Source organism: Embiotoca jacksoni, unplaced genomic scaffold (genome assembly GCF_022577435.1).
Source record: "Embiotoca jacksoni isolate LCO1_2020_lvr unplaced genomic scaffold, fEmbJac1.0.p SCAF_23, whole genome shotgun sequence".
Lineage (NCBI taxonomy): Eukaryota > Metazoa > Chordata > Actinopteri > Embiotocidae > Embiotoca > Embiotoca jacksoni.
Window position 1 is genome coordinate 10,715,309 of NW_027185374.1, and position 20,849 is coordinate 10,736,157.

General features: G+C 42.9%; 3 protein-coding genes across 5 annotated transcripts; 1 reads left to right on the forward strand and 2 right to left on the reverse strand.

The window, feature by feature from the left end:
- Positions 1-153: 153 nt before the first annotated feature.
- Positions 154-5,330, reverse strand: il17a/f3 (interleukin 17a/f3). 2 transcript variants are annotated; one of them, XM_069158677.1, is made up of 4 exons: positions 5,163-5,330; positions 3,051-3,256; positions 2,783-2,926; positions 154-701 (listed from the first exon to the last, which is right to left on the reverse strand). In XM_069158677.1, the coding sequence occupies exons 1-4, from the start codon at positions 5,172-5,174 to the stop codon at positions 590-592; spliced, it is 474 nt and encodes a 157-aa protein (XP_069014778.1). In that variant the 5' UTR covers positions 5,175-5,330; the 3' UTR covers positions 154-589. The 2 variants fall into 2 exon arrangements, with proteins under 2 accessions (XP_069014778.1, XP_069014779.1); XM_069158678.1 differs by lacking the exon at positions 5,163-5,330 and adding an exon at positions 3,619-3,712.
- Positions 5,331-7,069: 1,739 nt separating this feature from the next.
- On the reverse strand, positions 7,070-15,224 carry mcm3 (minichromosome maintenance complex component 3). The gene is made up of 17 exons (XM_069158740.1): positions 15,093-15,224; positions 14,733-14,845; positions 13,940-14,148; positions 13,647-13,777; positions 12,643-12,881; positions 12,383-12,491; positions 12,144-12,297; positions 11,924-12,055; positions 11,593-11,801; positions 11,326-11,500; positions 11,095-11,221; positions 9,878-10,028; positions 9,524-9,664; positions 9,309-9,418; positions 9,124-9,197; positions 7,953-8,049; positions 7,070-7,742 (listed from the first exon to the last, which is right to left on the reverse strand). Exons 1-17 carry the CDS (start codon positions 15,165-15,167, stop codon positions 7,544-7,546), a joined length of 2,445 nt encoding a protein of 814 aa, XP_069014841.1. The 5' UTR covers positions 15,168-15,224; the 3' UTR covers positions 7,070-7,543.
- A 1,685-nt stretch (positions 15,225-16,909) lies between these two features.
- Positions 16,910-19,926, forward strand: paqr8 (progestin and adipoQ receptor family member VIII). 2 transcript variants are annotated; one of them, XM_069158680.1, is made up of 2 exons: positions 16,910-17,493; positions 18,651-19,926. In XM_069158680.1, exon 2 carries the CDS (start codon positions 18,685-18,687, stop codon positions 19,759-19,761), a length of 1,077 nt encoding a protein of 358 aa, XP_069014781.1. In that variant the 5' UTR covers positions 16,910-17,493; positions 18,651-18,684; the 3' UTR covers positions 19,762-19,926. The 2 variants fall into 2 exon arrangements, with proteins under 2 accessions (XP_069014781.1, XP_069014780.1); XM_069158679.1 differs by having other exon boundaries at positions 16,910-17,085.
- The last annotated feature ends 923 nt before the right edge of the window (positions 19,927-20,849 follow it).

Below are 20,849 nucleotides of genomic sequence, written 5' to 3' on the forward strand. Positions count from 1 at the left end.
TATGTACTTTTACGGAAAACGAATAAGCTACATTTAGATCTATAGTTAGTCACTGCATGTTAATAAAAAACAAAACATCCTTAAAACAAATGTGTTTACAAAATGTTGAAAAAGATTCAACATATTAAAACAACATTCATTGTTTGTGTCGTATGTTTTTTTTAATTGGATAATAAACATCTGCATTTTAATAAAGACATTTTTAGGTTAACAATAAAATAAGAACAGGTTTAAGTGAAATGTGAGTTTAAAAAAACTGCCAAGAAACACCAGAGAAATAAAATATATCAAAATATAAAAACGCACGTTTACAGAAATATGACCATATCATGTACAGATATATATATTTTCAATAACACTCTTTTCAAGGCTCAGTTGTTGTGAGTCCATATAATAAATGTTTTGAATTAAGGGGACTAAGAGGGATTGCTGTTAGCTGCTATAGCTAATGAGCTATCAGCTAACACACTAGCAAACCAGGAACATGCAAGCAGTAATAAGTAACAGCTGTACAAAAGACTTTATCATATTACACAGCCATTTAAATGGATAAACACGGCTTTACAGCATGCTGAAAGAATTCTCCATGCTACTGCTGGACAATGATGCTGGGCCTCACACAGGTGCAGCCCACCGCGATCACCTCGCTGTCCAGTCTGAAGTTGTACGTTTTCTTGCCTTTGCGATTCCGCCTTAGGACTCTGGAGTGATAGAGGAAAATCAGTAACACTAAACACCATGGAAGACCATTACAGTGTTAGATTTTGTTGCTCAGAGTGGGTCTGGACAAGGAAGAAACAAGAGAAAACTGAGTGTAGAAACTCAGTCTAATTAAATTCAACATATTTTCAGTCAGTTTAATATAAATAAATGCAGCAGGTTGAGTTTTTTTCTGTAAGATTTGAGGCTGTGGAGAGTCAAGCCTCTGTAACACTGTTACTTGTAATAAGCACACAAAACATAAATAAACACTAAAAAAAACATAAACAAACTTTTGGTTTTCATATTTCCTACTGCCCAGGACAGAATAACATGTCTTTATCCAACTGATTTATCAGCTATGTCATATGGTACACTTCTGCAGACTTACGTAATAACACTATCTATTGTGAGTGCGTAAGTGCGTTCACACTGTCATGTATGGAAACTTGCAGTGTGCTATAAGTACCCGGATGGTGTACTCAGATTGATTATGAAACGTTGGACGCTCAACGGTCGCAATTATGGCTTTGAGCAAAAATCGGAGGACAGAGGTGGCTGCGGTTGTTGCACAATACCACTCAAAAGTGTTTATTTCTACCACCATATAGCTGTTGAAATGAAGCCATTAGTGGGTTTATTGTGTGTGTGAAACAGGGAGCATGAAAACAAGTTCATTTCTGGGTAAAATGATTAAAGCAGGCAAGTGCTGCATTTAAATGATACCGTTATTTGCAGTTCAATTTGAGACCGCACCACCCTATCAAAATTCAAGGACAACAGAAGTAAGAGTAGTAACATGTATGAGGACTATATGTGGGTGCACTAATAGATGTATACCATTTGGAACAGCACTACATGTAAAATGCCCAAAAAACAACAAAGTTTGATCTGTTTTTGCTGTAATGTTTATATGATAATCCCACGTAGTATCTTGAAAACAGTGAATCTTAACCACATTTTTTTAATTGGTATATATGAACACAAAAATCCAGCGATAAAAAACAACTTAAAGTTTTTATACCAATCTTGTGGCTCTGCTTCTTCCATAGAAATGAACTGCCTTTGTTTTGTTTTTTTAACTGATTCTGCACTGCACATAATGTTTTAGGAGTGTAAGGATGTTTAGATTATTATCAGCAGTAAATCAGGGAGGGGTCTGATTGGTGCTGCAGTATCACAACGACGCCAAACACACGGCCAGAGCTATGAAGAATTACAATCAGTGGGAAAAAAAGCAGAAGGCAGTGGGCGCCGAGTCAGCATAAAACTACAGAAGAACAGCTTGTAACAACTTTACAATAAGGTAACAAACTGCAAGTGCACTTAATTCAACTGCTGGTGTTTTGAAGGCAAAGGCTGCTCACACCAAATATTATTTTGATGTTTTGTTTTTTTTCTATTTACGACCATATAATATGAAGTTAATTAATAGAAATAATGGCAATCCTTTTGAACGCATCCTCAAATTACTTTTAGCACCTAAAACATTTGCTCTTCTATATTGCATATCATTGGTTTATATTTCTTCGTGATGCCCACTCTGGCATCATGTTTCAACAGGAAATCAATCACATTAAGAGAAAAAAATGCTCTTCAAATTACACTTCACTAACATCCTGAATCATTTTTAAGCATGCACACAAGAGCAATTCTTCTTCTATTAAAGAATGGTAGAAGTAAGAACACCAGCACCAGTACATTTACTGATGTACAATTTTGAGGCACTTGTACTTCAGTCTAGTGTTTGCATTAGACGCAACTTTATTCTCCCACTCCACTACATCTCAGAGGGAAATATTCTACTTTATACTCCAAATTCATTCAACAACTATTTATGTAATTAGTTATATTTAACAGTGATCTTTCCCTTTTTTACTTCTTATGTTGTTACATTTTCAATATATGTTCAAATGATCCAACATCTCAGTAAAAATCTTCCTTTCTTTCTTCTCTCCTCTCCCAGTAATCATCTGACAACCCGTCACAGTATTGGTACTTGTAATAAAGAGGGTCTGAATACTTCTTCTACCACTGAGGCAAAGCAAACAGAGAAGAATCATCACCCACTGAAGTGGCTCACCTGTGGAGGACCAGGACCTCATAGTAGATGGGTTTGGCCTGCAGGGCTGAATCCTCACCTCCCCCCTGCAGGCTCAGACAACCGGAGGTCAGGCACTGGGCTTGTGTGATCCGCCGAGGCACCCGAGATGCCACAGAGGAATCTCTGGAGATGAATGGAAAGAAGAAAACAAAATACATCTGTACAAAACTGAAAACTCAAAGGGCCACCACATGTCAAACTGATGATTTGTAAAGTGATATCATGACATGAATATGTGATGCCTCACCTGTACGTCCACGGAGACAGAGACATGTTGGCGATGGTTGAGTCTGATTTGCTGGCAAAGTGCATCAGCACTGAAGGATCCAGGACCAGTTTCAAACTCTTGCCCTTCAGTCCGATTCTGCTTTCCAACTTCAAAGAGCCCGTCTGGCCTTTTTTGGTGGCGTGCGGCAGCGCGGCCAAACCCAGCACCAGCAGAGCTCTCAACACCTGAAGAAGAGAACAGAGATTTTTATTTATCAGTTATAAGACATGAAAAACAGCATCTCCTGAAGAAAAGAACAAACTGAGTTGATCTGCAAGGAAATGTAACATTTTGTTCAGCTCCCTTTGGTTTCTGTTGTCAGATCCTGTTTGGCTGGATTTCCATTAAATGAATTGATATGTGAATCAATATGTGAATCATCGTTATTATTGATATTTGAACAATGGCATATACCTGAAATCTAAGAAAGGTTCAGATATCTCCTACTGGTGTCTCAGTTTTAAAACAGTCAGACGATCCTTAAAGTCACCATCTGATATAATCGCATGGTCATCGATAAGAGTTGAGGCTAAAGCAGCCGACTCACCAGCAGCATGACTGCGTCGTCTCAGTCTCAGTGCCCAGCTTTAACTGTGAGCTGCTCCTCTGCTGTCTTGTTTTATCTCTGTTACATCCGTGTTTATACGCAGGCACACTGTGTTCTTGTGTCAACACACAAGATGTGGAGTGCATTTCCGCTATGACTGTCACTAATTTTGTCGATACACACGCTGATGATCTTTTGTCTTCATACATTTCCATCTCCTTTCAAAGTGTGCATATTTATTGTGATGGATTTTGTCACGTCTGTGTATATCATATCATTTGAATTAAAAAGCAAAATACCACTTTATCACTCTTACAAAAATGGCAACAGCTTGAACTTGATCTGTAGTGTTTAAAACCTCTTAAGTTCTTTTTTTATTTGACCTTATTTTGACACCATAAGACGCACGCATTCCCCCGTGTGAAATTTCTAAGTTGACACCTTCATGAGCTTTTTGAAAGGTGTGAAAACGTTCCCTTTTGATGTGGCAGGGAGATAAACACTGCTTCTTACTTTTAAGGGAAAAGATGTGACTCAGCAAAAAGTTAAAAAAAAAAAAAAAAAAAAGTAGCGACCTAGTGATAAAAAAGTGCAACTCAAGCTGGAAAATGTTCAATCAGTGTCAAAATCAAATCAGAGGGGATTTGTTTCAACTCAAACCAAAGCAAAATAAATAATTATTTGTAATGTCCTGTTAAAAAAAAAATCTTGCTCAAATCTCAGTTGAAAATAGGCCGGCAAGAGAAATCCATTTCTGAAAGCAGAATTAAATAAATTAAAAAAAACAGGATCTGAAACATCCCGACTGCCTGATTACCTTCCAACATTACAACGGGACTGTCATCATTTTGTTGCATTATCCCATTAAGAAACAAATAGAGACTAATCATTCTGAAATGCCTCCACTTGTAGGTTTTTATTTGAGTCATGGAAGACGTTACACTCGTAGCTGCACCTACACACTGCCAGCACGGGCTGAACAATGTAGGTCAAAGAAATGCTGACAGGATTTCTGGTAATAAATCAGCATCACTCTTCAAAGGCAAACCAGGTGATAACATCTTCTTTCCTCGCACATCATATGAGTAAGGACCTGACAAACTGGAGCACAGCTGGACTGGATGCACAGTGAAGTAAAGAGAAATGGTTTCCCAGCGTGATGCACAGGCAGTCTGACACCATTAACCCCGCTGATGCATTTGCACTACAACAATACTCATATAGAATCAGGCAAACTGGTTATAATGTAGAAACTGAGATAATAATGACAAAGTAAGTGCTCCAACTGAACACTGCGGAGCAAATTTTAAACATTTAAACATTACTGATTAAATCTAAATCTCAAACTTAAATTGCGTTTTATGAAAAGCAAATAAAGTATAATGAAATATAGCAGCAAACGGCAACGATCTGGGTCCAGGCAAGTTGTAAACAGTAGAAGACAAGAAGCACCTGAAGGCGAACCACAACATTGTCGATTAGCTGTACTCATCCAGGAGCGAACTCCAACCACAAACCTTCAGATCCCAGAGACGGTAACTTACAGATTGTGCCATTATAGTCCAGTGGCACAGTTACAGTTTGGACTGTTTGGACTCCATAGGTGCGCATCTATCCTGCTGGTTTCATAAAGGATTGAGAAAAGTCAGATTCAGGTCTCAGTGACTTCAGCATGAAATCTTGTATTAATCCTTTAGTTTCTTTTCACACTGTTCCCTTCTTCTTTTGCCAAACATCACAAGCCGGCCAGTTCTAGTTCTCAGTCAGCTTTCTGGTCTGTTACGTAACTGTCAGCAGAGTGATTAGCCAAAAGGATTGTTTTGACTCGATACCAAATGAGTCGAGTTCATGATTATTTATTTATACAGCCCCTCATCACAGGCAGGGCTCAGAAGACATTACGACCGATCAAAAATCAGGCATAGGACAAAAAAAAAAAAATTGAGTTTTTATTATGCAACAAATAAAAAGCAGAGAAGAAAAATCACCACAAAAACATCAAGTTGGAGAGGTTTTAACTACAAAAACTGTCAGCATGTGCACATGCAGCAGCTTCTGTGTAGCATGTGCATGTGGCTGTATAACGTGGACAAATAGTTTTTTGCGTCACAACCCAATGAAATCTCTAATTAATTATTTTTGGCCCGACCACATTCTGAAACATTTGGAAAGTCTAAGAGAGGCGCACAGTTTTTATCTATTTTATCCATATTGATGTTTCTATAAGGCTAAATAGGAAGTTAGCCGGCTCAGCCATTTGTAGGTTCTCATTCTGCCCACTGAGCATGCTCAGTATGTATCAGTGCAGGAATGTCTCTCACACTGGATGTAAATCCTCTGTATCCTGTGACAGATTTACCTGCAGGTGAATTAGCAATGGGCTTTAATGTGACAGCCACATGTAAAATTCCTGCACTATAGCTTTGAACAAACATGATATAATATTATGAGTGAGCTTTACAGATAATGTTGGGCACATTTTGTTTCCTTTGTATCATGCCAGACCAGCTGTTTCCCCCTGGTTCAAGTCTTTATGCTAAGCTAAGTTAAGCTAAGTCACTGCAGTCTTTAGACACACATGAAATTGCTGTTTTGAAGTTTCTACCTTCAAATCTGTGCAAAGTCGGAGGCATTTTCTCCAAAATATAAAATCATCTCTTATTACATAAAACTAGAGACAGATTTAAAATTCAAGCTTTTTCTAATTCAATCAATACTATCAATACAAGCAATTACAGCTAACTGGCCTTGTATTTTTCAGTGTATTTTCCAAATTTCAGACTTACAAGTCCTGATCACCCTTAAAACCTGAGCTATAAAAGAAAAGGTAAAACTAAAAGTGGTCCTGGCTGCAGTGATGTGAGGAAGGCGCCGGCCGTAACACTTTGCTACCGTGTGATATGAATCAGCCGTGGGTGTTGAGGCCTCGTATGTCTTTGGATGACTGCAGCAGCGGTTGCTGGCTTCTAGGTCGAGTTTGGTGCACGACTTCAGTGATTCTTCGGTCTTATCTTCAGTCTGATTGGAGCCAGGGTTAAGTTATATAACGGACAGTCAGACTGTGCATCTACAATGTATTGGGTGCAATGATCGTTGGGTGCTGCTCCAACCTGAAATCTCATTTGACTCATGGCAAACCAAATAACAGACAAGTGAATATGAACAGTGTTAGAGACAGGAGTTAACAAGCCGTGTGGAGGTGTAGGAATGTTGTGGTACACCTTATTGACTTCCTGTAAACAAGCAAGAATCACATGAGAGCTATTTCTGGGAAATCTCAAAGTTCCCCAACATCACTGATCATTTTTCTAGCTAACTCTACTGTGAAAATAAAATCCAGCCAGAGTTGTTTGAACACTTACCGGCATTAGACATGCAGTGACATCTGAATTTGTGAATAATTAGATGTGATGTAATGAATGTAATTAAAGAACCTTAGCTTTCTGGTGGTTTACCCAAGCATGACATTTTATTTAATTTTTTAATAAACTGCTACAGTTAGGTTCAAAACATGTCAACTATATACAAATCCAGAGAGAGAAGTAGGTAACATTACATTACAGAGTCCTTGTTGCGGTGCAGAAATAATGCCTCCATGTTTCATTGCTTGGCGAAAACTTTTCTTCCACTCAGCTGTGATGAGAGATGTTTGTTTCACTACAGAAACCAGCCGAGACATCTTGGGACACCGTAAAGTAACATTATCAACACTGAACAGAGACAACAGGTGCATAAAAGGAGTAAGACTCAAACCTGCAAAACACGTGCAAATTGCTGGAACTGCAGAATGAAGGTGAAGCAAGGACAAACAAAGTGTACAAAATGTGGTAAAACAAATAAATGCCTGTTTTCATAATAATCCACTGCTTCTTTCCAAGTCCATGTAATGGAGTTTGCGAAACAGTCCAATCATCCTCCTCCTTCCTCAGATGAGGAAGACGATGTCATCCGCCACCATGACCTGGTTGTCTTCCTGCATGCGAGCCAAAGCGATGCGGACCTCGGGCTCCGAGAAGCGAGTCTCGCGCTCCTTGTTGATGTCGTCCATCAGCGTCGTCATCTTCACCGACTGAGCGTGGGCAGACTGGAACACGGCGAACAGCGACGACTTGAACTCCTTCAGCCTGGCGGGAGAAACGGGGACACGTCTGATCACACATCACATCACGTCACTTCATCAAACTGAAGTTTAACGTCTCTTTACGGCTGAGGTCTCCATGGCAACTAACAGAATGCCTCTCCGTCGTCAGACTCGGCACCGATCATGACAACTCATTATACGTTGAACACGTGCAGATGGAACCATCACAGATTACAGTCGTCGGCCCCCCCACCTCTCTGCAGAGATCTCGGCGTCTTTAGCCGGTGATGTCGCCTCCATGGGCTCCTCCTCTCGCTGCGGCTTGGCTGGTTTCGGGGTGCCGGCCTGAACTACAGAGCATGAAGACCAAAGTAAGAACTCAAATACAGAAAGGAACCTGCATCATAATGAACCAATATAAATAATAATATATTTAATAATAATAAATATTGGAGAGTTTTTCTTGGATACAACATGTGTGGGGCAAGGAAGGCAAATATTGTTTAATATTCAATAGTGCTCAAATTTAGGTAAAAGAAGCAATGCTGCTACGTAATATTACAATTTAAAATGCATTAAAATCTTACTTAAAAGTAGCGCCAGCACGATTCTGGCCTTTCACATCTATATGAGTATAAGTGTTTATGTTGGCTGATATGAAAACTTCCGTTACAACCACAATGAATGCTTGAGGTAAGCCAGACATTGGATTGTTTTGTGGTTTTGTTTTTAGCAGTTATTCATTATTATTCAATTCCCAGTGAAGTTCACAGTTTCAGTGCACTGATGTTGCACCCTGCCTCCATCACAGATCGGCAACTTTTGTCACAAGTGTTTGATAACCACAAGGGGTTTAAAAAAAAATGTAATAAAAAGGTTTATATAAACTTTACAAACAATAGATAGATATCACAATGTTTTTTTACTTCCTAATATCGGTGTCACCCTCAACGATCGAGTATCAGTTGGGCTCTACTTCAGAGTGCAGAAGCGTTTCAGCATGTACTTAAAGTCCTCGAACTCATTTAAACTTCCGTCTGAATTATGTTTTACTAGGTGATCATAAAGTGTGTATCAAAAATCTTAATACTGAAACTATAGGTTTTAGATAAATGTGGTGCAGTAAAAAGTGCAATAATTTCCTTAATAGCAGAAAATGAAAATATTCTAGTAAGATAGTAGTAATAGTACTAAAGTAAATACACTTTCTTTGCAGTACTTATTTTCAGAGTAAGTTGGACCTTAAATTAGCACTCAAGCAGCACTTTACATAGTGACAGTTTTACATAATGTAAAATGGATTTTGCTTGAATGTGGGACAGAAAGCTGTCCTGTGGGAAAACACTGTCCTGAACTGATAAATGAGAGTTGACCGAGGTCATCCATGGTGAACCGTGTGGGATGATAACAGGACTGCTGCTTACTCTCAGGGACTTCCTGCTCTTCACTGAAGTCATAAGGGCTGTAGGACTCGCTGCCCTGAGAACCACGGCGCCCCCTGCAGGACACAAAGGACAGTGTTATTACTGCCAAAGCAATAAGAGTGTTTTTTCCCCCCAATCTCTTTGAATACTGTAAATTGCAGCCGTGTGGAAACGCGTGTCACTACCTCTTCCTCTGCGTTCTCTGTGAACGCTGCGTGGCCGTCTCCTCCTCCTCTTCCCCCTCTGACCCGGAGTCGCGCTCCTGCCTCGAACGCTTCTTCTCTTTCTCCAGAACCTGTGCAGAAAACCCCCCGTTGAAAACAACTCTTCGCTGCGGTTTGCTGTGGCGCGTTGACAGATCACGGCATCCCGGCATTCAGAGCTGAAGAGCAGCACAAACCTTTTTAAAGTAGGCGAACTGGACGAGCTCCACGGCGACCTCAGCGTCCTCCAGCTCCACGGCTTTGCTCATGCGGGCCTTGGCGTGCGCTGTGGAGAGACGGATCAGAGTCTCCAGAGTACGGGCCGTCACCGGAGAGGTCTGTGGGGCACGAGGGGGGGGGGGTCAGAGGTCAGACAGACCAGGATATGTAAACCATCACCAGGAGCTAACAAATCATCGAGTAGCTTGTCAACGAAGAAATAAGTCAAAATCAAAACAGAGCGTATAAGTTATGCTCGCATCCAAACATGCTCCACTGTGAGCTACAACCCATTTCTAACCACTACGTCTGTGTGTGAAGCTCCGGCTCACCCTGGCGATATCAGCTCCCATCTGCTCCTGGCTCCTCAGCCTCGAGTACTGCTCTGCGATGTGCTTGGCTGCCTCCTCCGTCAGCACCGGCGTCACAGCCTTGGCGATGTGGATGTACTTCCTCATGAACTCCTTACTCACAATCTTGTCCCTGAAACACACCAAGCACTGTTTTTTACTTTTTGAACAGAGGTTATGCAGATGTTTAGTTTTAACACAAGATACAGTGAGGGAGAAAAAAAAAAAAGGGGGTATATGTGGGAATGTCCTGAGCTGACCTCAAAGATTAGCAACAATTGGGGCCGATCGTGACATTTTTGAACTTGTAAAGGTATATTTAGCTCCCATTCTTTGTTTCATGTCATAAACGGAGAGCACGGTTTGTGGCAGGATGGAGGATGAACTCTGACAGGTGGCACACGGGCGGCTAAAATGTGTGGAAATATTTTACAATTCAAAACAAAAGCAGCAAAGCAGCCTGTACGGTATGCAGTAAGAAACTTGCGTTAAATATTACGAAATTCAATACATCACGTAAAAAATAAACACTCAACCAAATACAGTGAGTTTATTCAGGTAACTGCAACAACTGGCTCAACTTAGAGGAACTGTGATTTCAGTCGTTGTGGCTGAACGTTCTCCGTTTATGACTATAATGCTGTTTCAAGGGGAATTAATGAGCGATTAATAGAGACAACTTTTAGTTTGTAAAAAAACAAACATACAATCTGTTTTCTTCATGAATTACACACCTATTTAATTGTCAGGCATACATTGGACTGATTTGAATGATTTTTTTTTTTTTTTAAAGTGAGCACTGTGTTGCTGTATTATTTGGGAAAATACAAAAAACAGTTTGGAACTAATATCAATCTGAGAGTTTATTTATTTATTTTAATGGTCATTTTGGATACTTTAATTTGTGGAGCTGCTGAACTGAGCCCGAGAGCTGTTCCTAATATTTCATCTCCCATTTAAAAAAAAAAAAAAAATTAGGTTTGCAAATATTAAGAACATCTATCAGTATAACACAGTACGGTTAGACAGCACTACAAGTCACAGCCTCCAAAGGGAAATAAATAAATCAACACCTCTCAATCAGAGTGAATAACAGCTGAGTATTATAATCCTGATGAAGACAGGATTTATTGCTGGTCTGCTGTTTAAAACTTAAAGCTTCACCTTGTGGCTGATCAGTGTGTATAAATATTTCGTACTTCTTTCTCTTGCTTCCATGCAGCAGGTTGTTGTGTTTCTCGTAGATCTGCAGCTCCTCATGCTCCTCTGCTAGTGCATCTGGGTCCTCAGTCGCCAGGACGTCGACGTTTCCGCCAAAAGCCATGGCTGAAAAAACAAAAACGAAGAAAACGCAGGGCGTGAGTCATCTCAAAAGAGCAGACAGCAGAACGAGCGCATCTCCCCGTCCAACACGTCCTCATGAACGGCACCTGCTCCATCCTGCTCGCGGGGGTCTCGGTAGCGGTGCATCCGGAGCACGTGGTCGGAGATCTCGCGGTCCTGCTCGGGGTCCATCTGATCCAGCACGATGAAGAGGAGGTCGAAACGCGACAGCAGGGAGTCCTGGAGGCCGATGTTCTCCATGGGGGTTTTATACTGGTCGTACTGCAGGCAAGAAGGGGGAGCGCCTCATTAAAAACGCCGCCCACCCCTCGTGTAGAGTCGGCCGAGGTTAGATGTGCGAGGCGTCTGCTCACCCGGCCGTAGACGGGGTTGGCGGCGGCGAGCACCGAGCAGCGGGCGTTGAGACGGGCGTGGATGCCGGCCTTGGCGATGGTGACGCGGCCCTGCTCCATCACCTCGTGGATGGCCGTGCGGTCCATGTCGGACATCTTGTCGAACTCGTCGATGCACACCACGCCGCGGTCGGCCAGCACCATGGCGCCCGCCTCCAGACGGCGCTCACCTGGTGGAGGGAAAATAAATGTGGATGGTGGGTTGATGAGTTTAAAACGTGGAGGACAAAAAACAACACAAAAAAAAGCTACTGAACTAAGAAAACAAACACGCTGAAGTAAAGCCGGGTACCCGTCTCCTGATCAGTGGTGACGGCGGCAGTCAGACCGACGCCGGACGAGCCTCGTCCGGTGGTGGCGATGGCTCGCGGTGCCGTGTGGAGGACGTAACGCAGCAGCTGGGATTTGGCCACCGATGGGTCACCTGGAAAAAGACAAATGTATGATGAGGCACAGATCGTGTTACCCCCGATAGTACGAGCACGTTACAGGAAGAAAGGCCGCGGCGGTACCGATGAGCAGGATGTTGATGTCTCCTCTGATGCGCGAGCCGTTCTCCAGCACCTTCTCCACGCCTCCCAGCAGCATGCACAGGATGGCCTTCTTGATGTACTCGTGGCCGTGGATGCTGGGCGCCAGGGAGCGAGCCAGCTGATCGAAGACGTCCTGAGAACAAACGAGATTTAGTTTCTCGTTTAAAGTCGGATGATTGTCTTTGAGCAGCAGCGAGGGACCTGACAAAAAGACTTACGATGGAGCGAGTCCGACAGAAGTTCCTGATTTTGGCCACATCGTCGGCAGAGAAGTACGGCGACACCTCCTTGCTCATTTGTTTGACGTGGCAGGCAATCATGATGGTCCTGAGAGGAGACGGGTGAGGAGGTTAATACAACAACACACACACACACACACACACACACACACACACACACACACACACACACACACACACACACACACACACACACACACACACGAGCTCAACCAGTTATGTAACGAGCCCCGTCTCACCTGAACGTGCCGGAGGTGAATCCTCCCTTCTTGCCGGGCAGACAGCGGTACGTCCCGACGACCTGCACCCGGTCTCCCGGTTTGACCATGTCCACCAGGTCGTTGTCCAGGATGATGTCCACCGAGCGGGGCAGCTGCCCGGCGGGAGCTTTCTCTGGCATCTCCTGCACCGTGATGGTCTGGTGGTCCTTGTAGATGGACAGACCGAACTCCGTCTCCAGAGGGTTGTTCTCCTCGTCCTGGTGGAAGACACCGAAAATTACATTAAGCTGTTTATCGACCGTTTGGGTTGTCTTCAGAGCGTCTCCCATCACGATGTCATAAATACGAGAAGGGATCAAAAGTTGGGAGACTGTTCCTGCAGCACAATGATGCGCAATTATCAGAGGGAAGCTGTAACCTTCGGGAGTCATTTTATCAAGTTATCAAGTCACTTGATCAACATCAGCACTCAAGTCACACGTGTTTTTGGGACCACTGGTAAGTGTTCATTTGAGATTTCACAGTGTCAGACACTGAAAATCTGCCACATGAAGCTGACAGCCATGAAGCTATGAGTGTTTTTGAGTGGCATTTGTTTTGTAAAAACATCACTGTCAGACCGAAGAAGAAGAAGAGGAAGAAGACGAAGAAGAAGACAGGTCTGGTCAGGACATTTGTGAGGTTTTGCACCTTCAATTTGTTCCCCAACAGCAGACCGTCAACACCGAGTTCGACTGTGACATTCTGGGGCGTCTGAAGGAAAAACATTCGGTGCAAACAACCCGAAGCTTTTCACCTGCAACAACACAATTGTTGCACCGCCCATAATTACCAGATTTGTTTCATCTCTAAACAGAATGAAGTTGCACTAAAATAAAATCAGAGGTGTGCTCTCTGCTCACGTTGTAGGTGCATGAAGAAATTACAAATAAAAATATGTGTAACTCCGGTGCTGACCGTGACTAGGTGGTAAAACTTGCTCAATAGGTTTATTGCCTATATGCCTAATAATGCATATTGACCTTGGTGGGGTAAATGGCGCTGGAGGGGAAGGCGTCCAGGGAGGTCATGTCTGTGTACTTCCTCTCCATCGTCTTCTTGGTGGCCGGACAGTAGTGAACGCTGCGCACTACCTTGGGACGGACCAGAGAACCTGCGAGGAGGACGTGACGAGGAAACAAGTCAAATCTCCAAATTGTACACAAGGTTGACCGCTTTTTGAAGTCGACACACATTTTGAAATGACAACAATCGCTACAAATCACTTAAAAAAAAAAAAATAAACATCCCACCCAGGACACAGAAATAAACTCACACTTGGTGATGATGCCCTCCACGCAGACCATGCTGCTCAGCAGGCGGGAGGTGAGCGTTCGGGGGGAGACGTGCTTGGAGCCAAAGCTGCCCTCCAGGCCGATGAAGAACTCCTCGTACTGCTTGGCGTAGGTGGCGTCCACCGAGGCCACCAGGTCCTTCAGAGCCCGCTGGAAGGCCAGCAGCTCCTCAAAGGCGTTGTTCATCAGCCTGACAGAGACGACAGGGCGGAAGGACTTAAATATGCCATTTATGAATGTGAATAATTTTGAGGTAAGTCCTTGCACTGCACTTAAGTATTTCCATTTGATGCTACTTAATGTCTACTGTCTAGATGCTACTCTACTACATCTGTCTGACAGCTTTAGTCACTTTTCAGATGAAGATTTGACACGATGAAAAATATAACATGATGTTAAAACACAACACATTTTTTAACATTGAACCATAGATTTCCAACCTGATATCTAACAACAGCAGTGTGTGGTCGGGGTCACACTTCAGATGTCTATGAGTTGTCAACAGTTTTACAAAATTGTGATCATGGTTTAATGGGTGTTCTTGACTTCTTCAGCCTTTTTTCTTTTTTTTTTCACGGACAAATCCGCGACCCACTTTTGGGTCGTGACCCACCAGTTGAGAACCAATGCTCTAAATTCATTCATCTCGCAACAGTTACATGTAGGCTAACATATAGTTACATAAAGTGTCACTATAATGTGCCAGAAGGCAGTGAGAATCAGCAGAGAGCAGGGAGCTCCCGGCAGGAACAACAAGGAGTTGTCCTCTCTTACTTTGCAGCTCGGGCCTCGTTGCGTCTCCTCAGGTCGTTGATGTTGACGATGAGTCGAGCTTTATTCTCGCTGATCATGTCCCGGACTTTGCTCTGGTAAATCCCCTGATCCTGCTGCAGGTCGGATGAGGGAAAAAAGGGGACACGCGGTTTGACGTTTGTCCATTTTATCACAAATCATTTCAACCGAGTAAAATGACAAGACAAAAAGCAGGACTTCAAACAGACGAAGTTTTACACGACTATATTTATAAACTGGAGCCACGTATCTGTCAGGAGCGATAAAAGTTGGTTCTTTTGTTGTTACCACATGGTTTCACATTTTTAACTCCACAACAAAGCGGCTTAAAGCCAGACTTACGTCGTCGTCCAGGAAGTCCAGGTAGTCCCTCTGAGCCTCCCTCATCTCAAGGTCATCCACGACGTCGGTTGCCATTATGTACGATTAGTTCTTACGGTTAGAAAATCTTGAAAATATTGCACTGACTTTGGTGCCGTGTGCTCCGCTGCCGTCCGACCACACTACTGAAGGTTTTCGCGCCACTGCGTGCCGGCCACAAGTACAGCGTGAGAGGCGATTGGTCAACGCGACACGCGCTCCTTTGCATAGTCGGCGGGTAAACGTGCAGCCGTCCAATAGAAGCCTCGAGTCACTACGTTGGCCCCGCCCTCCGAAGAACTCCCGCGAAAACGGAGCAGGAAGAGGCGGGCTGCTGAAAAAGGAGGAAAAGCTGAATAAATGTGCTTTTTTTTCATGTTTCTCCAGGAGATGGCGACACACACGAGATTTATTGTGATGACCTCACATATTGTATGATACATGACATCATCGAAACCAACATTTACCGCATGTAAAATACAAGAGAGCAAATCCATTGATTTCATTGGTCGGAGTAACAAAGGAGCTGTGCAGAATAAACTCCACGAAGGTCAAATTCAGAACACATCTGTTCAAGTAAACATTACAGATGTAGTTCTTTAAATAGCGACCATTTACTACACTTTGAATAATGGCAAAAACATCATATAAAAGAAAATACTTCTGAACCATCCCTCACTGTGTCAACACTGTTATATATCAAATCAATCGTCATTATGGTTTCTATTCATATTGAAACAACTCATTTCTAAAAACAGTAACACTGTTCTTTCACTGCACAATATTATTTTTCTGTTATTATGTCAGACACTGCTAATCTCTACAAATCTGTGCTAATTTGCACTTCAGTAATGTGCAGGCACTGAAAGGTTTGGCTTTGTAGCTACAGTGTGTTTCCCCTTTAAATAATATGTTGTTAATTTGTTATTATTTGATCACAATAATGATGACAATACACTATATTAAAATAGACAGAAACATCCCAATCAATAGACACCAAGCCATCACCAGTCCAATCTAATTTCACCTGTTATATTTTTAGGGGTATTAACTTGTATACTGATTCTGAATAGTTCCACAAATAAACTTGCGATTCATAATACATTATCAATATTATAATCACAGTATACTGTTTACATATTTTGATCATACTGAGTAAAATAAGTTTTTCATTTCACATTATGCATTGACTAAAATGCTCCCAAAACTGGTGCCCTTTGCAAAACCCTTCATTTATTGCAATTGTAAAGAACAGGCAGACCTCCTGTAATCATTGTTTCCACCACATCATTTCAGGGCATAATGGCTATTTATACATTTTCATAATGAGGTTACATGTAAAAAAAAAAGAAAAAAAAAATATATATATAACATTGTTATGTCTGATAATTCAGTGCAAACTGCTGAAGGAGAAACACGTTTAGTTTGGAAAACTGAAGCATTGTACCTTATTGAACAGCAGATGGAGACAGAGAGAAGTAGGCCCAGATATGCATGTCATAATTTTTTTTTCCTTATCTATCAACATTATCAGGGCTTCACCCGTCCTGCCTTCAAGAGTTTTGGCAATAATAATAATAATGATAATACAATTCTTGAAAATCCAAATAAATAATTATATTTTAAGAACTATCAAGGTAAAGGTAAACATTATTCACCATTGCTGTCAAAAGTTTGTAAGAAGAGCCAATTTATAGGCTATTTAACATGCTGATCACGCCTGGTGCACTTCGGGGCGGTTCTGGTCGTGTAAGCCCCGCCCACTCTTCCAGCTCCCCGGGCTTTTAGGTCAGCCGTGTTTTTACCCTTTTTCTCCCAGCAGCATCAGAAACATGTCTTCACCTCAGCATTGCATAGTGATGTGGGTCCGTGCTCTTCTTTCGGGAGGGAAGCCTGCAGCATAGAGACGCTTTTATTTCTTCTTGCAGCGTCGCGCGACTCCAGAGGAGCAACAGGTGTCTGTCGACGCAACCAGGTGATCTGATGTTTCTTCTGCTTCTCAGCCGCTCTATCTGTTGTAGTAAAACCAAGATGAGGTGGCATTATAATCATGTGTTAGACTGATTCTGCGGCACGTACAGCTTCTTTATTGTAGTCAAAACAAATGAAAGGAAAGGAACGTGTTATTTCTTATGAGCTAAAAAATAAAATTTTTAAAAAAACCCTCCACATGCAGCCGTTTTTTTGGGGGGTCAAACTTTTCGACAAGCGAAGATTCCACTTTGTTTGTTAAGATCAGCTCAGTTCGAAGCTCCCTGTGTACCTCAGAAGATTTCAATAGGTGTTCAGGTTGAGACTTAAGGTGTCAAGAAGATTGTTTTTTTTGTGACACCAAACCAGAGAGGGGAGGAACGCTCGGAGCGCACCCTTGCAGGTGCTGTCGGTAGGTGCTGATTTACTGTTTCGTGACAGCAGTAGTTTGCATTGTTCTGTGTTGGTGTGAGAGGACAGGTTTGACTACATACCTGCTATTTCCTATGTGCATGGACTCGTGGAGAAGAATGTCTGCCCGCTGTAGCATACAGTTTATAGTCCACGCAGTGTTACCATGTCAACTTCAAGCTTTTAATTGTAATGTGCTAAGATACTTGTTCAGCCTCGTCCATTCTGCACATGGAACAGATACCTGGCAGGTGAATTTTAAACAAGGAGAGGATTGCAGCTGCAGTATTTTTGAGCTTGCCAAACCCGTTTTAGTTTGTTCATCTGTCTACAGAAACTCCACAGTGTGTCTCTGGCTGATTTGTAAAAGGCTTTATTAACTTTCTTCTAGAATTTGAATCCCCACACATCCTGTATTAAAGCTTTGACTTCACTTTCTCTTGATTCTCCTTCATCCCTCTCCTCACATTCATACCTGTGATTCACAGAGCAGATTGACGCATTCTGAAAAGGATTTGAAAATGTCGGCATCACATCAAAGGACACTCTGGGTTAGAATATGAGCGATTATAGGGTTTTACTAATAGACTGTACATAAAAGTGTTCTGGGTCTGAAAAATGAGGCCGATGCGAAAGTGCCTTAAGGTGCAATTCCACCGAGTGCCACTAGAGGTTGGCTCCAAAAAGCCTTTGGCTCCATAGACTCCCATTCAACTAGTCTCATAAAATTCTCAGTCAATTAAATTTCTCCACGCGTTATCTTGGTGTCGTTAGTTAAAGTCACTCCTTCTTGTTAGTTTTCAGGCCGTCTATTTGAAAGAAATCACGTCATTAATGAGAAAAAAATAAGCCTCAAAAAGTGGGTGTGTCTGTTTGATTGACAGGTCTGTGGTTCAGTCAGGTTACAGCTATCGGTGGGCGGGACTTGGTATTGGGATTCCAATCAGATCAGTCAGATCCACCGCTCACTCCCCCCCAGCTAGTCCAAATATGGTCACTACCGGCTCTGATCTGGGAAGATGGCACCGGCCCAAATCTGAACTCGAGGCTCACTGTTGTATTCCGCTTGGCCTTACTTGACTAATCATGCGCTTTTCAAGTCTAAGTAAAAGCTTCTCCAATGACGTAAAGTTCAGCACAAATTTTTGTCTTCAACAGGTTTTTCCGTCCAGCCGTCCTCAACTGCCGCGTCATGTCGGCTGACGTTCTGCAGCGTCTTGGCACCTTGACCCTGAGCGTTAAGCACCTCTGCCGCCTCTCAGAACTCATCCCCTCCTCTCTGCCGTCGCCCAGCCCCACCGTCTCCGCCTCCCAGGTCCCCAGCCTGTTCAGAGAGCCCTATATCCTGTCGGGCTACCGCCCCGTCCGGCAAGACTGGCGCTGCTACCTCCTCAGCCTCTTCCAGTGGCACAATGAATCCCTGAACGTGTGGACTCATCTGCTGGCGGGTCCTGTGCTGCTGCTCCGCTGGTGGGCCAACGTAGGCGCCCTGGGGTACATCGTGGACGCCGCCTCTCTACCTCTGAGCCTCTTCCTGGTGTCTGCTCTCACCTACCTGTGCCTGAGTGTGGCAGCTCACCTCTTGCAGTCTCAGTCCGAAAACGCACACTACTGCTTCTTCTTCATGGACTATACGGGTGTGGCTGTGTATCAGTACGGTTGCTCTCTTGGCCATTATTTCTACACGTCAGAGCCGGCGTGGAGGGAAAGCGTGGGGCCGCTGTTCCTACCCGGAGCCGCCTTCTTCGGGTGGCTCTCCTGTGCCGGCTGCTGCTTCGCCAAGGCCCGGTACAGGCGGCCGTATCCACCGCAGCGTAAAATCTGCCAGCTGATCCCGACCAGCCTGGCATATCTGCTGGATATCAGCCCCGTGGCCCACCGCCTGTTCACCGTCTCCTGGACTCTGGAGCCCTCGCTGCCCTTCCACGCCCTGCACATTGCATTCTTCCTGCTGTCTGCCCTCTTCTTCTCCTGTCCCTTCCCTGAACGCTTCTTTCCGGGCCGCTGTGACTTTGTGGGGCAGGGCCACCAGATCTTCCACCTGTTGCTGTCCCTGTGCACCCTCTTCCAGCTGGAGGCTCTGTTCCAGGACTACGCCAGGCGGAGGGACGCAGTGGTGGAGTTATTTGGAGAGAGGCAGCTGTGGTGGGCTTGCGTGTCCTTTCCCGCCATGTTCATGTGCTGCATCCTGACAGCACTGATCACAATGAGGCACATGTACAAGGAACTGCAGCGTAAACAAGAGAGAGACAGTGACAAGTGTTTGTAATGTGTGTATGAGCGAGTCGGTTTAAAATGTACCAAATAGTAATGTTATTATCAATAAGATAAAGCCATCTGTCTCTGTTTCTGTTTAACAGTCCACCTGTCTGTAAAAAAATTTAATAATAAGAGTATTTGAACAATAAAATAACGTAAAACAGCTTGTGGTCTATTACTATTAAGGTCAAAGATCATCTTAAACTTCTGAAAAGTTTAACTGCTGATTTAAGAAATAAATAGTTGGCTATCTTTGGTTCAGTAAAGTTTTCCACAGTGACTTGTCCTCCTATTTAACATTTAACTTGCTGAGGGATATTAAAGAAAACCTGAAATAGAGTCTGAATGTATTTATTTTTAGAAATATAATAAAATCGTAGGCTGTAAATATCTGTATAGAAGATGGATTTAAAGGACTTTAATCTTAATCTGAAGCAGAAAACAAGCAACTGTGAATTCAAAAATGAGTTTGCTGTACAGTTTTGGACAAACTGCATCACTAAACCTGCTTCTCAAGCTTTAAATATGAAATATTATATTTAAACATTTCTGGTTTAGCCACTAGGGCTCTCTGCTCTCCACGGCAAGCAGAAGTACCGGCATCCACAGACAGTGAAAAAGAAAACAAGAAACAAGCTGACGTAACAATACTCCAAGTGGGTGAAATCCCTCAGCAGATGCAGTTATAGTGAAGTGTGGAGGCTGGAAAAGATGACAGAGGACAACCCTGCTGTGTGGAGGCAAAAAGCAACAACTGCACTTTGTATTTTATTTCTGACTACATGATTTACCAGACACTCGAGATGTGGTGAAAAGATGACTCACTGTTTTCCCTCTTGGTCATCCTAATATTGATTTACAGAAGTAAAAAACGAATGCCCAGTTTACATAATGATATTTAGTAGATTTATACCCAACAAGGCCAAGAAATATGTAACACTGTCCAAGAACACGTAAACAGAATCTACGTTGTACAACAAAAATGGAAAAGGTTGCAAATACTGACTCAAAACTTCACATTTAGAAGAAGCCAAGAGATGATTCATGGGTGTTTAGACTGTGATGTCAAACACAAATATATCTTGTTGGCCCTGTTTG